At 40.9% G+C, this 16469-nt stretch overlaps 1 protein-coding gene across 1 annotated transcript in view; it reads right to left on the reverse strand.

The window, feature by feature from the left end:
* Window positions 1-15334, reverse strand: part of clmna (calmin a) — a 38817-nt gene extending 23483 nt beyond the window's left edge. The window contains exon 1 of the mRNA XM_086160275.1: window positions 15122-15334. Within this exon, the coding sequence (XP_086016401.1) occupies window positions 15122-15206 (85 nt within the window). The 5' untranslated portion in view covers window positions 15207-15334. The remainder of the gene's footprint in view (window positions 1-15121) is intronic.
* Window positions 15335-16469: the final 1135 nt, after the last annotated feature.

Here is a 16469-nt window from a genome sequence, read left to right on the forward strand (position 1 = left end):
TGACCCAACTTACCCAAGGGGTCTCATTGCCAAAACTAAAACAAATATTTTGGTGGACTAAACTGCAAAGAATCTGATGGCTCATGCAGGATTCAAGGCCGAACCTACAGTGAAAATATCTAAATATTATTTATCCACTTATGTGCATTTATGCGCTGCTGGAGCTGGTGTGCTTTGAGACCCTGAAAGTTCTTTATGACAGAAATAGACTTTTGATCTTGACCCTAAAGCTATTTGTCCGGAAAAAAACTTTGGGGTTGACAGAGGGAACACGTCATCCTTTCGAACACTGTATGATTGTGGATGGTGTCCCTGGTTACATTTACAGATTGAATTAATAACCTGACCGGCTACCGGGTGTTTGGTGAAGGTCTGATAAGAGCTTTGAAAAAAAGGACCAGCTTACTTTTCATAATATAAATTGTCAACAAATCAGAGGGATCTTGTAATACAATTAACTGTATGAAAAAAACCTGCATTTATGTGTGGCAGATTATTTGCATACTGCACAATTGATCATTGTGCAGTTTATGACAGAAGAAAGCAAACTATGCGATAACCTTGTATTCCTGAAGAAGGTTATTTTTACAACTTCTCGATTTGAACATCTCGTAAAGCCCAGGCTTTTGTGTACATTTCTAAAGATGAACACATAAGCTCATTGTATCTGGTTGCAGACAAGACAGGGAAAGAAAATAAAATAAAATAGACTATGTGTTTTTGATCTCGGGAACCTCGAACAAAAGCCAACCCGGCTGATGTCATCCTTAATCAAACATCTCCTACATTCCAGCAGATTAAACCAGCAGCGTTGCACAGGTGAGATTAAACCGATAAACTGATCCAACACCTTTGAGCAGGCAGAAATTGCGACTCCTGAGGACAAGATCAAAATAATGAGTTCAAATAGAGGCCAGATCTGGGTAAAAATATACACAGGATTTTAGCCAGGTGCTCAGACCAGCCATTTTCTCCGCGATTAAACTGACAATACAAAACATTAGAGAGAGAGAGAGCGAGTGAGCAGCTCAGGTGGAAAACTGAAAAGCAATCCCTGGTGGGTGGGTATTTTTCTGTACTTATACCTGCACGGTGAACACCCCCGAGGGCCACAGGTCAACTTGAGAGCATTGTCTCCTAGAAACGGAGTGTGTGCGTCTGTGTGTGTGTCTGTGTGTGTGTGTGTGTGTGTGGGGGGGGGGGGGGGACATGGTCCTCTAAGCTCATTTTGCTGTTAACCCTCAGCTCTCTGCCCCCTGCTTTAACAGAGTGTTTAGTGCCCAGCCGAGCAGTGGAGCCACCTGCTTCTCATAAAAAAAACAGCTTCCCGGACCAATAGCGGACAAAAAAGAAAAGCTCCAACTCAGGCTTACATCACCCATAGTGAAAGTTTATCTCACAATATAACTACTGACCTATAAAAAGAGGCAATGTATTTTTAGAAGGGGGACGAGACCATGGCTCTATTATAGAAGGCCTTTGTAACCTCTCTCAGAGCACTTAACAGAAAACACTCTGAGGGGAACCTTCCTGTAAAAGCAGTGGGACGGGAACTACGTTGCACTCTGCCAGAATGCCCCTTAACAACGAAAAATTATTTGTCTCTATTTTAGTGCTAATGTGTTACTATACTGTACTCAAATCCTTAATTAACTGTAGGTAATGGGCATCTGACCCTTAGTACGATTCCATCATACTTCACAGCAGTACACCTATACCTATAAAAAAAGGCAATTTTTTATAGGTAATATCTGCGCTGAAATCTTGAAATAGAAGAGGCTCTAATAATTAGCTATTTTGTCAAGTAGCCCGATCCACCCTTGTAATTCTTCAAAACAAAAGGAGGTTCAACACGCAGGCACTCATCCCACATTGCAGAACACCAACACTGACCACACTTTGTGGGTTTGTATCTGTTTCAGGCTGCCAAAGGCTAAGAAGAAGACAAGGAATGTTATAAAATCTTAATACGGGGGGGCTGGAGCCTATCTCAGCTGTCTCTGGGTGAGAGATTGGTCTCCAGTCGATCACAGGGCCACATATAGAGACAAACAACTATTCACCGACGTTCATACCCCTGGGCAATTTTGTGTCTCCAATGAACCTACTGCATGCTTTTGGACTGTGAAAGGAAACCAGAGAACCTGCAGGAAACCAACATAGACATGGAAAGAGCGTGCAACCTCCTAAACAAAAAAAGCCCCACGATCAGAAATCGAACCAAGAACCTTCTTGCTGCAAGCGCTAACCACTGCACAGCTGTGCTGCCCTCAATTTTAGATTTCAAAACTGACAAATAAAGCACACGCCATTTTTAACCAGACACTGTGAAGGGCTGACAGTCCAAATTAGAAAGGCTGGCAGAAAATTTTAAAAATAACAATGTTCAAATTGTAATTGTTGTATTATTAATATTATTTTACCTTTTTTGATCTATCTCCCTTCCCATATATACACTGCTCAAAAAAATAAAGGGAACACTTAAAAAACACATCCTAGATCTAAATGAATGAAATATTCTTATGAAATACTTTGTTCTTTACACAGTTGAATGTGCTGACAACAAAATCACACAAAAATGATCAATGGAAATCGATTGTATCAACCCATGGAGGTCTGGATTAGGAATCACACTCAAAATTAAAGTGTAAAAACAAACTTCAGGCTGATCCAACTTTGATGTAATGTCCTTAAAACAAGTCAAAATGAATCTGTGTTGCTTCCTGAGTGGACACTGATTTCACCGAAGTGTGATTGACTTGGAGTTACATTGTGTTGTTCAAGCGTTCCCTTTATTTTTTTGAGCAGTATATCTTATATCCAGACGGTTGTTTTGGGCACCCCCGCTTTGACACACCAACATCAGCCTGGAAGCCCAATATGCCAGAGAATGGATGTTTTTTTTTTCCCCTCACCATCACCTTCTGACCTTCAGACAAGTCATAACGTAGAGTTTGTGAGAACTGAGACTTTGTGCCATACACCCACTCACTGCTCCCAAATGTAGGGGGATTGGGCGCAAGTTCAGGAATGGCATATTTGATGAGACACAAGCATAACAGAAGCGCTCCTGCCTCTGCTGTTTGCCGACCGTCTATATTCAGACACTGGAGAGTCACAGGGCGAGAAAAACCCTTGTGTTTGGTTTAGTCTGGACTCACTTCAGTCGAGTGGATGACATCCTGCTTTATGCTTTAGTTTGTCAGACAATATGTTATTTCCCTTGAATAGGCAGAGATTTGTCATCAATCTAGATGTAGGAAATTAAAGACAATAGCCCATCTCTGGCAAATGATGAGCCAGAAGACTACACTTGAAACTTGACTCAAAGTAAGACGGGAATTGAAACTGATTTGATCTAAAAGGCCAACTTCTAGGTTATGATCACATGTTCATGATTGTAGCGATAATTTCATCCTGTTTTTTGGATTATTTTTACTTAGTATTATTTAATATCTAAATATAAATATATATAAATATTCATAACCTTCGGGTGAACAGGTCCGGAACACAACTTTCGAAACCCCAGCTTTAATGAATCCATTATCTCTCACTAAAACACTTTAATCCCGGCTAATATGTAGGGATTAACTGTAGTCTCTAAAGCTTTATTTTACTGCAGCATATTCAACTGCATTGAACCCATCACTGAGATTTGCTTCTGGGCAAGTATTCATTTCACCTCATTCATTTCACCTCAGCACACGGGCGATGTCACAGCTAATCACTTTTCCGAATGAATATGCAAAGCCTCGGAGACTCCGAGGCCTCGTTGCAGTAAAAAGGAGAGGCTGAACATTCAGGGAGATGCAAGACTGAGGAAATATAACACCTGTCTCACAGTACAAAAGTGAATACTTTGATAAAGCTTATTAACAAATTTGCAACATTTTTACGGACAACTTACCAATACCAAGAGAGTATTATGTCTCAAACTTCTGAACATACAGGAGGCAAAGTTGGGGTTAGCAGAAATGAAGATGTTGAGGCTCCCTTTGGGAGTGACAAGGATTGATAGGATCAGGAACGAGTCCATCAGAGGGACAACAGATGCAAGATGTTTTGGGGATAAGGTCAGACTGAGCTGGTTTGGATATGGACAGGTAACGGTTAACGGAGGACGGCAGAAAAAATTGGTAGAAGGATGCTGAGGTTGGTCCTGACAGGCAGCAGGTGTAGAGGAAGACAGATTGAAGATTATGGATGGAGTGAAAGAAGACATGAAGTGAGTTTGTTTGGGAGGAGAGGATGAAGCGACTCGGGCCTGAAGGGAGCATCTGAGTTATTTGGAAGCATTTTGAGGACCTGTCAATCTCTTCAAATAGCAGAAGATGATACCATAATGTCACTATCGGCACTTTGAGGGAGTTTTGTAACAAAATTTGGCAATTTTTTCTGAAATAAAATTAAGAAAAAAGAATTGAGACAGTTTATTTGATCCCTCTTTGTCAATAAAAGGTGATTACGAGAAGCATTACACAATTGGGAAATGCTCTGTAAGTGCGAAGTTGCTCATTTTGAGCTGCTCTCATTTAAATGTTTTACTCCGCTGTGTTTCATCAAAAAATCCATTGTTTACCAAAAAAAAAAAAAAAACCGATCTGGTTTTTTTCTTCTTCTATGCCAAAGGTCTGACTAACGCAACTGCTTGATGAAGCTACACCCACAAATCTTAAAGACTTCTTTTACACGATGCAATAATACAACAAACTGTTTCCAAGACCAACTATTGTAGTTCAAATAAATTAATAAAGAATTAATAGCTTTCTTGTGGCTGAGTTCATTCAAAATGTTTTCGGGCTTTAAATTCACGTTACGCTCTCTGCTAATGCATTTTGGATGATGTGTTCACTGAAGGCACTGGAGGCAGAAGGTCGAGTAGAGGGCAGCCTGAGCCACGCTGATATCAGGACAAACAACACCTGATGGTGCTTTACATAGATTATACGGCTTCCAGTCCATATTTTCGAGGCAAACCCTTTTAAATAGAAACTATGTGTGGGGAGTGACTATGCCAACCGTGGGATGAATGTTACTTTACTCCTCAAACAAGCAGGGGAGGGCGTATCCTAGCAACATATAAAACAGAGCATAGGTCGAGAAAAGTTTCTTCGACACAAAGTCTCATTCTATTTTAGTCGCATTTCCTCTTAAAGTAAGGGTTGTCATCTTGAATATTTTCCATTTCCAATGTTTTCCTGTGATATTTTGTGTGTGTGTGTGTGTGTGTGCACGCGTGTGTATATAAAATTATGTGAGTGTGTGTTCATAAATACCAAGGCTGATTATTATTGACACTGACCAGACTTTCAGGTGCAAATAAAATAGAACTTTATTCCAAAGTGAAGTATTTTTTTCCCCTTATCTTAGGAAAATAAGATATACAAGATATATCTGTGCATGTATATTTGAATATATTGTTTGAGCTGTGTAATTAATTCCCTGTTGAAACATTCTGAGCTGGTGAAACCACCCATCTTGACAACCTAGCCACAGAGCCTAATCGCATTTTATAACAGTAAAAAGAGTCATACGGTCCCAACTTTCCTGAGCATTTATATAGCAATGCGATGCAATAAATTTATCAATCAATTTTAAAATAATGGACACATGATTAATGCTCACATCTCAATGTTTAGCTTCGGGTAAAGCCTCGTAACTTTGCTGAAACAGATTTAACTAACAACTTCTAGTTCCTGTAGCCAACCCAATGTCTATAAATGTAAACATTTGGTTACAATGCCAACATTTTGGAAATAAAAATGCATTATTGAAGATTGTAGATCAAATGTTTAACAAGATGAATTAATGGGAAAATAAGGGGACAACAGCACGTGACTTTCACGAAGAGCACAGCGCATGTATTGTAGTTGAACCACCCTAGACAATGGGCATCAGTTCAGGGAACTCTGAAATAAAATAAACAGTTAAGGGACCTCATTGCCAAGTCAAAACACAGCTTATATTATATTGCGGTAGAGAGCGAGCAGGGGAGGGAGTAAAGTAGCATCCATTTGTTCATATAAAAATCTTTTCATACATGTTTGTGTGAATTAAGTACACTTGTTTTGAATATTCTTTATGGGGTTGTAGCAGAGTCATATTTCAAAATACTGTTTTTATAAAAACGAGACCATATAAGTGCATGTGTGTGCATGTGTGTGTGTGTGGGGGGGGGGGGGGTTGCACATCTTGTGCTCCCACTACCTTAAGGGAAGTATGTTCGATATTGTGGCAAATGTTGGCATAGAACTTTCGAGGCCTGGTTTGTTAATGCAAATAATGTGTTTTATGGTATTTATATTGTTATTTAAACCATGGAACTTTTTAAGAAAAGTTACAAAAAAGTCTTCTCAACATTGCACTAAACAGCAATGGGGATCAGCATATCAGACTTTGAAAAAATGAAAAATTCAGCTGAGAAAATTGCAATTGGTAATCCCCCATCACCACACACACACCAAACATGAAGTCTTCTTCTTTCGGCTTTTCCCTTCAGGGGTCGCCACAGCGAATTAACCTTCTCCATCTAACCCTATTCTCTGGATCCTCCTTTCTCACACCAACTACCTTCATATCTTCTCTCACTACACCCATAAATCTCCTCTTTGGTCTTCCTCAAGACTTCCTGCCTCGCAGCTCAAATTCCAGCATCCGTCTACAATATATTTACAATTCGTCCTCTGTACATGACCAAACCATCTCAGTCTGGCTTCTCTGACCTTCTCTCCAAAACATCTAAAATGAACCGTCCGTCTGATAGACTCATTCCTGATCCTATTCATCCTAGTCACTCCCAAAGAGAACCTTAGTATCTTCATCTCTGCGACCACTAGCTCTGCCTCCTGTCTTTTTGTCATTGTAACTGTTTCTGGGCCATACAGCATCCTGGTCTCACCACTGTCTTGTACACTGTCTCTCCTTTCATTCTGGCTGATAGTCTTCTATCGCACAGTACCTCTGAAACTTTTCTCCACCCATTTCAACCTTCATTAACCCATCTCTTAACCTCTTTTCCACAGTCTCCGTAGCTCTGGACTGTTGACCCCAAGTACCTGAAATCCTTCAACTTCTTGATCTCCACTCCCTGTAGCCTCACCGTTCCACCTGAGTTCCTCTCATTTACACACATATACTCTGTCTTGCTGCGACCAACTTTCATTCCTCTCCTTTCCAGAGAATACCTCCTCCTCTCTCGATTTTCCTCAACCTGTTCTCTGCTCTCAGTGGCGATCACAATGTCATCTGCAAACATCATGGTCCATGGAGATTCCTGTCTAACCTCATCTGTTAGCCTGTCCATCACCACTGCAAACAAGAAGGGGCTGAGAGTTGATCCCTGATGGAGTCCCACCTCCACCTTGAACTACTCTGTTACCCCTACAGCACACCGCACTACTGTCTCACAGCTAACATACATGTCCTACACCAGTCTAACATACTTCTCTGCCATTCCAGACTTCCTCATACAATGCCTGAGTGCCTCTCTTATATGCTCCCTGTCATGTGCTTTTTCCAGGTCTACAAAAACCCAATGGAGCCCCCCCGGCCTTCTCCGTACATCTCTATTAGCATTCTCAAAACAAATACTGCATCTTTAGTGCTCTTTCTAGGCCAGAAGCCAACACTGCTGTTCACAAAAGCTGACTTCTGCTCTCAGTCTAGTTTCCACAACTCTTTCTCATGACTTCATTGTATGGCACAACAACTTTACTCCTCTATAGTTGCCGCAATTCTGCACATCCCATCTTATTCTGAAAAATGGGCACCATCCCATTTCATTTCCATTCTACAGGCATCTTCTCATTCTCAAAGATCCTGTTGAATAAACTAGTAAGAAACTCTACTGCAGCTTCTACTAGACACTTCCACACCTCCACAGATATATCATTAGGACCCACTGCCTTTCCACTCTTCATCCTCCTCAATGCCTTCCTCACTTCACTTCTACTCATCTCTGCTACTTTGTGGTCTACAATAGTTACCTCTTCTACCCTTCCCTTCCTTTCATTTTCAACATTCATCAGCTCTTTTAAGTATTCTTTCCATCTTCCCATCACTCTTCTAGCATCTATCATGCATTTCCCTCTCTATCCTCAATCACCAATCATCTGGAAGTTCTCCCTGACCACCCAGAGCCTTTCTCAACTCCTCCCTGAAAACCGTACAACACTCCTCCCTTAACAGCTTCCACCACTTTTTCCTCTGCTCTACCCTTGTGTTCTTGCTCTTCCTTGTCACCAGAGTCATCCTACAAACCAGCATCCTATGGTGTCTGGCAACACTCTGGCTACACCTTGTCTTTACAAGATTTAGTCTACCATATCAGACTCCACCTTCCTATTCTGCATCATATCGACCAGCTCTCTACCTTTACCTGTCATAGTCCCAATATTCAAGGTCCCTTCTCTCAGTCCCAGACTCTTGCCTTTCCTCTTCTCTCTTTGCTTTCGAACACTCTTTCCTCCTCTCCGTCTTTGTTCTACAGTGGCCCAGTTTCCATTGGTTCCCTGTAGATCATCAGTATCAATGGCGATCGTTGCTAACCAATCCGGTTTGATCTGGCTATTATGATTGATTTGCATATTTGGTTTTGGCAAAAGTTTTACACCGGATGCCCTTCCTGACGCAACCCTCTGCATTCATCCTGGCTTGGGACCGTCTCATTGAGACACTAGCCCATGCCCCCCCCAGGGCCGGCGAAACCAGCCCATGCCGCCCTGAGGCTCCACACACCAAACATGAAGTGTTGTTATAAAAGTCTGGAAGCCCAAGCTAACCTTGATAATGCTGATGTTACGCACAAAATAAAGCTGCACTATCAGCTATGAGAATTGTACCAATGAAAACATTGAGCTCAAAGCGATAACTCAGAGAGATACCTGCAACCCAGAAGGATTGGAGGTGGAGATGTGTGTGTGTGTGTGTGTGTGTGTGTGTGTGTGTGTGTGTGTGTGTGTGTGTGTGTGTGTGTGTGTGTGTGTGTGTGTGTGTGTGTGTGTGTGTGTGTGTGTGTGTGTGGGCTGCGTGGGCCGTGTGATGTGGTAAGCGGCCATTTAGAGACTCTGGCACTAAAACTGCAGTGGGAAGTTCTCTCACCAGTTGTTATGCAACAGGCTCCATCCCATTGTTTTTCAGAGGCAGCTACTCAACTGGGTATTGATGCAGAGGATCAGAGTCACTCCAGACACTCGTCAGACGGGGGACAAAAGCACAGCATTTCTGCATCAGATCAACTGGCTGGAAAAGTCCCGTGTTCTATGAAAAAAAGCAGAGTCCAGCAGTCTGCAGGAACATGCCTTTCAGAAGCCCTGGAGCAGCTGCAACCTACTCATGAGTGATCATTCTTCTCTATAGTTCAACACATTCATATGGTCTTGACGTCACCTCTTCCAGTTCCAAGGTATCTGGATCAATGCTAGTCTTGGATGTCATCTCCCTCTGTAAATTATCAAAATGCATAAACTGAACAAATAAATATGTTCTATTGTAAGTCGCTTTGGATAAAAGCGTCTGCCAAATGCAATCTAATGTAAAGTAATGTAATGTTCAAATCTATATCAGAGGGTTGCAGGCTCTATCCCAATCAATTAAGTGGTTCATCCAGTGTTATTAATGTATTGACATGGGACTATCCATAGAATTAAAACCAATCTGTCATTGTATTTACAATAAATTATTAAAATTTTCCATTAAATAAAAGATGTGCAGTTATTTTGTTGACATTCTTACAGTGTCATGTAAACTATTCCTGATCCCTCTGATGACATGGCTCATTGTTGTTGCATTTTTTCTTATTCAAATAAAATACAATTCACTATCTTTTGAAACATTCCCCCTGTTTTTTTATTCTAAGTGTGTTCGTGTGTGTTGTTCTGAAAGTTCACAGGGAGATTTCTGTTGTGTGTTTCCCGGGCAACACTTGCAATAAGATACACTCCACCTCTGTCTGTTGATGCTGGCACACAATGGGTCGAACCATTCTACCCTATTCCTACCACTTATCACACACAGCTGCGGCACTGAGGTCACACTAAACTGCTGGATAAGGTTTAGATTTTCAAACTCGTACTTTTAAATGTTAAAGCAAGAAATACAAACGGGCATTGTGTTGGCTTACTGGTCGGAAAATGGACATAATCAGAGCAGCAATAGAGCCCGTCATCAAGCGGCAACAGCTTACACTAACATATTGAGCAACTGCAACATCAGCATCAACCCATTTTAAGTCAGGAGTTATGACCCAAAACAGCAATAGCGTAGCATATTGTGGGATGTTTACATCATTGATCATAGGAAGTCATTTGGTTCTAGTAGATGAACTGTTACACATTGAGCATCTAAATATTTTGAAAGTATAAACAGATAGTCTTGCAGTAGTATTTCTGAGGGAGGCTATTGTTTGTGGGCACCGTATTTGTCAGTCCTTCAGTCCTTTGATTTTACTTTTCCAGTTCATCTCAGACTATTCATCCACAGTTTTGGGAAAACTCACGATATAGAGCAATTACATTGAATATTGGCAAACTTATTTGTACCCAACTTTGGGATGAAATGGGTTAGGACTGAACAAAGCTTTCATTCTCAGCAAACTCATTAAATCAATTACTTCCACTTTAAAGAGCAATTGTTGGCCCTCTGGTCTTCTGATCCTTGTTAAGCCCTATTTGGCACAGAGGCAACTCTTACATTGAATGAGATGTTCTCACATGATTTACAGGTGCAGGCAGGCAGAGTGGAGCAGGAATGGAATTTCAACGTAAGCAAAAATTAATTTATTTTTGCTTTGCAAATAACATTTATAAACTGTACAAAGCAGAATTTATCAGAGATAAACACATTTCTTCAGAGTCGGATTTCTATCGATATGCTGCATTCCCCTTACAGAAAGGGTGGAGTATATTCACAAGAAGCCCAACATGCTCTACACCCACAGACGCAGAAAATAGAAGGCGAGGATGCTGCTGCAGAGGGAGCACATCTCCAACCATCAGCTGGTTACATAATAGTGTTCGCATGCATTCTTGATTGAAAGCAGGAAGGACATGCATGCAAGAGGTCTGGGATCAGGAACGATCGTTTGATAGGTTCCAACCTCCAACATCATTCAATTCAAATGATGACTATAGTGAAGAAAGAGACCTTTTTTTACCTTTCATATCATTACCTACAAATCTGTGAAATATTCCTCAAGCATCTTCAAAAGAAAGGAGCATTAACATTAAGGACTTCTAAACCAAACAAATTGGACAAGTATATGGTCAGGGGCATCCTGATATGACATGGAAAGAAAAAAAAATCAAGTCAATTTGCCCAAAACAAACAAAAAAATGTCTCTAAAAGACAAAAAAAAAACAAGACATTTTATAAAATAAATGAACAAAGTAAATAAACGAAACAGGTTATGTTTTTTTTTTTAGACCACCATCTTCCGGTCCTTTGGTCTGAACTCTTCGTCGCTTCCTCAGTTATTCTAACATTGTTTCATATCTATGAGTTTCAATCCAAAAAGAATTTGTTCAATTTAAGCATCCATTTCTAGTAAAAGGAGAACCATGACAAACCAGTATTTATTTCCCACTACATCAGAACATTTGGCATTTTAACTGTAATATATAACCAAAGCAAAGCCAAATATCAGCTTTATCTGCTTCCCCCTATAAGCATACATTGTGTATTCCTCCCCGTTACATGTCAAAAAAAGCACTGATCCATCAAGGCATGGACCCTGGCTAACTTCTGGAGGCTACTGAGGGCTGTTGTGTTTGGCAACAAGACATGATCAAATCAATTTAAAGGGAGCCCCCACCTGGAAGAACTAATAGGAATAAATATGCCTTAATGTTTGTGTCATGCTAGAATGTCTTGTTAAAAAAGCATGCTAGGTTCATGGCATATACAGATTTTGCATTGTGTTAACTTCTGCTAGTGTTAACTATTGCTCGGTTACGGTGCAATTTCCAGTCCAAGGGGGAAAAAAAGGAACTGATACTAGTCTACACAGCTTTCCAAGCGACAAGAAGAAAGGAGTGTAAAAATTGCTTGTGGACATACATAACTTCCGAAGGATCTACGGCCGTGTTCTCGCCACTTCCCTCCGGATGCATTTGACGCATTTGCCTAAATAAGCTGTTGAAAGAGCTCATTAGTGCTGCTAGTTGTAAATGGACGCTAAAGCCAAATGCCATGCCTACAGTTTTCTTTCACAAACATCCAGAAGATCCTCAGGAAACGAATGAAGCCCACTCAAAGAAACGCCCCAGGCAGGAGCCACTGGATGCTCTCCGTTGGGGATATTAACATCCCACTACTGCAGAGGGGAGCATCTGATGACAAAAGACTGTACAATCACGGAGGAAGCTGACGTCGAGTCACGACGAGTCAGTCAGAACAGAAGTCCATAGGTCTACAGCTGACCGAGGAAGACAAAAAATGGAGTTCCTCCACAGACACCCCCTCAGTTGCCGCACGTACACCAGTGACCTTTGCCAACTCTTGTCTCTTTGCGTCTTTGTTCATCTTCATTTTGAAACTTATTTTGACTTCTGTCTTCGGCGATATCCTCCTCGCTCACGTCTCTCTCGGGTTCAAATGGGAAGGGTTGTACAGATGACGTGTTTTAGCACCATAGGGTAAAATGAATGAGAACAGTTCAACCTCATGACGTCACTATCCAGACAGCATCGCAACAAAAACAATAATGGTGGCCTATGATTGGAAAGTTTTTCTACAGTTTTACTCTATTTGAGATAAGTTGAGAGATTTTATTATCCAGTATGTTGCTGGTACAAATATACTAATCAAATAGGACAATGTAATCTTGGCTTCAAGTCACACTGTCTTGGATAAACAGAAAAATCGGACACATTGAGGCAGACAAACTACTTTCATTGGTCTTTGGTTCAAATGTGATTCTCTCACAGCTCAGGATAGACATCCCGACTAATTTGTGGCCTGCAGCTTTTTAAACGACAAGCAGCCATGGACTGTGTCAGAAGCAGCATTAACTATTTCAGGGTACAAATTTTAGAGCAGCACCTCTTCTGTGAGAAGATCCCAGGGAAAACTTCCAGTTCCTGGGCGCATTAATTAAATCGGGCTTTTCAAGAACACATTCCCTGTTGGCCCGTTTTCCTTCCTTGAAACCCTTTAGGTGGGTACTAACCACCACAGACCAGGGGCGCTCAAAAGAGTAGCACTTTTGGTGACGTTCCTCCAGCCATCACTTGGCAAAAGCACCTGCATCCTAAGTCTTGCCCATTTTTCCTGCTTCCAACTGTTCAGCTTTGAGAACAGGACGCTCATATGCTGCCAACAAAATCCAACCAAATGACAGGTGCCAATGGAACCAGAAAATCAATGTTTTTTTATCATTTTTAGCAGTCACAATGTTACATCGTCCCCTTAAGACCCAAGCTCTTGATAGGTTCGTATTTTTTATTTTCATTTTTGTAATGATCTCATTTTTTTGAGACATTAACCAATAAAGTTAACCAAGATATGACGTCCTTACAAGAATAGGGCAGTTCCTCGGAGGTCATGCCAAAGGGTTATTAATAACAACAGTTCAACCAAACACTAATAGCCAAATGGATTTCTGTAACATAAGAGAGATATAGGCTTTCAATACAGTTAATCATATCAGGGTGGGTATTTAATTTTTCAGCTTGTATTTTTAGTAGCTTATTGTCATTTATTCAAGTTTTTTAAGAGGGTGTTTCTTTGTTGGGATTTTCATTTTTCTGAGTGGTAGTTTGGGTACCTTGATAACAGGCTCTGTCTTTATATCAGTAAACTTCCGAAGTACTATACTAAACAACCTGATGTATGTGATGGATATTATATCTACACGGAATTTCTTGATCAATTTAGTTTTGACTGACACTCAAACACACATACACCACGAACACTGCGGCTTTAACAAATGGTTGTGTGGAAAATAAATTGAAAATCAGCATCCATTTGGCACCGTGATACAGTCTCTCTGACATCTACGTCAAAAATTGACCTCTCAAATGTACTTAGAGAAAAGGAAAATGACGGGCCAAAACCATGGACATTTGGCCAGCAAACCAGAGAACACCTGATGTTACAGAAGGAACGCACACACAGCTGGAACAAAACATTAAGGGAGTGAAAGTGCGGTAGTGGAGTTACATAATAAGTAAAAATAATGATGGGATGTTTATAAAACACGCAGCTAACAGACAAGTGACACAATGGTATGATGCACATGCATCGGAAGTCTGTTGCCCTAGGAACCAGCTCTTCCTCTGAGCCTCCTCCTGAGGTCTTTTACATCTTTCCAAGTGTAACACCATGGGGTCCCTGAAGTTGGCAGATTTCAAAACCTCCCCCATGAAGTAAAACTGTGGCTGCAATGTAAGACTGTACAAGTTGACACCATGATAGATGGCTATTCAATAAACCATTGCATGTTTTGTGCGGGCATCACTCCCATGCATTCAATGAAAAAAAAAAATAAAAAAAAATCAAATAATTATTTTGCATGACACATGAAGATGATTAATCACTTTTTAGATTGAATATGTGATTTTCTAGTTGCTTTACTTCAGTAGTCTATAGTCTGCCTTGCTTGTTAATACAAGCTGTGTAGACATTTAAAGTCATGTATTGATTTGAGATTAAAAGAAATCAGTTTTTTTCTGCATAAGTTATAGTTACAATTATACCGAAAAAAAAAGTGATTTCGCGTTTAAATTCTAAACACATTTCGATCAATAAATATTGCATATTTGATTTCTTCGCGTATCAGCAGGCATTCTTTTCATAAAGACCTTTAATGTAAAACTTACTTCAGAGTTGATTCTAATTTTATTATTTTTTGTGAACGAAGAATAAAAGTTTCTCAACTCATAATGAACTCACAATATTTGAGTTCATCATATATTTCTGTAATTTTTTTTTTGTTGTTGTTTTTTTTTTATGGAAGCAATATAAACACAGATGTGAAAACACCGCGTCACCGTAAAGTTGCAGTGAGCCGCCGCGGCTGCGGACCTGTTCGAGGAGCGTTTCCGTGGGCGCCGTGCGTGAGTGTGTCGGTCCCACGCCGTTCCCCACGCATCCCTCCCCCCTCCGAGCACCCGGATGCTCCTACCTTGCAGGTTCTGCACTCGGATGTCGCTGATCTGCCCGATGAATTCCTCCCGCTCGAACCAGTCCTCCCACTCGTGTCCGGCCATCCCGAGGCTGCTGAGGGGATCCCGGGCAAGGACGGCTTCGCTACTCCGCTGAAAGAAGAGGAGGAGGAGGAGGAAGAGGCGGGGGTGTTCTATTGTCCGGGAGCCATGCACGCCGGACACACGGCCGGAGAGAGCGGCGGGAGCTGGGCGCGATCAACGGCCGGACATCGCGGCGCTGTTGCGGGTTGGTTGTCGGAGGCAGGCGGTGGTGGGAGCGATGGAAGCCGGGGAGGATGACTGCAGAGAGGGGGGACTGACTTCCAGCACCTGGTTGGTGTTTCCGAGGTGGGATGGAGCTGAGCCAGAGCCCGCCCTCTTTCTCTCTCTCTCTCTTCTCTCCCTCTATCTTTCTACCTCTCTCTCTCTCTCTCTCTCTCATTGAAGAAGACCAGAAGCTGTCACTTGAAGTCCTGATTCTCCACCATATGCCAGACTGGTGGTGCAGTTATTACTAATAACTTACATCTAATTAAATCTAATAATTTATTAGATGTAATAATATCTAAAATTGTATTTTTTTTTTGGGGGGGGGGCGTTTTTTTGCGCTTTTCTTCTTTTTGTTTTTCTCAAGAAATGCTTAATTGGATATGATTTCTTCTTATTAACTGATAATCCCGGGGGTGGGAAGGTTATTTCTACTTGGGCAGCAGGAAACATATTGTGTTTCATTAACAATAATGGGGAGTTGGTGTTTTCTATTTAAGTTCATCATCCTGGCCCTGCTATTGAGTTAAACTGATTAGTATTATTTTTCTAATTTAACCTTTATTTAACCAGGAAAAAAGTCCCGTTTGGATTGAAAACCTCTTTTACAAGGGAGTCCTGGCCAAGAGGCAGCAATAAGTTACAGACAGAACAATATTACAAACAGTTAAAAGAAGCAATTACATTTTGACAAGTTGACCTCTAGTGTTCTCAGTCTGGTTTTAAAAGCATTTAGTGAGATAAAATTAGAGTTTCCAGTATATTTTACATATACTGTGAAAGTTTCTTGTATAATCCCAATGTTTGAAGAAAGGGATTCTTAAAACTAAAAAATATCATTTCTGTAGGAGACTCGCTGCCTTTTTTTAGACTCCTAAAATATGTTTTTAAACTTTTTAGCATCACTTTCTCTGGACCTGTTTTTATTCGTGGGATCAAATAGGAAAAAGAATTAAATGCCAACTCTTAACATTTTCATTCAGGGGAGAAAATCCAGCTATTTATTTGACTCAAAGCAACAGATTGCGTTCTGGCCCATGGCTGGACACCGTGGCATTG

Source organism: Fistularia commersonii, chromosome 15, assembly GCF_037954325.1.
Source record: "Fistularia commersonii isolate RoL2024-O1a breed Wild chromosome 15, RoL_Fcom_v1.0, whole genome shotgun sequence".
Lineage (NCBI taxonomy): Eukaryota > Metazoa > Chordata > Actinopteri > Syngnathiformes > Fistulariidae > Fistularia > Fistularia commersonii.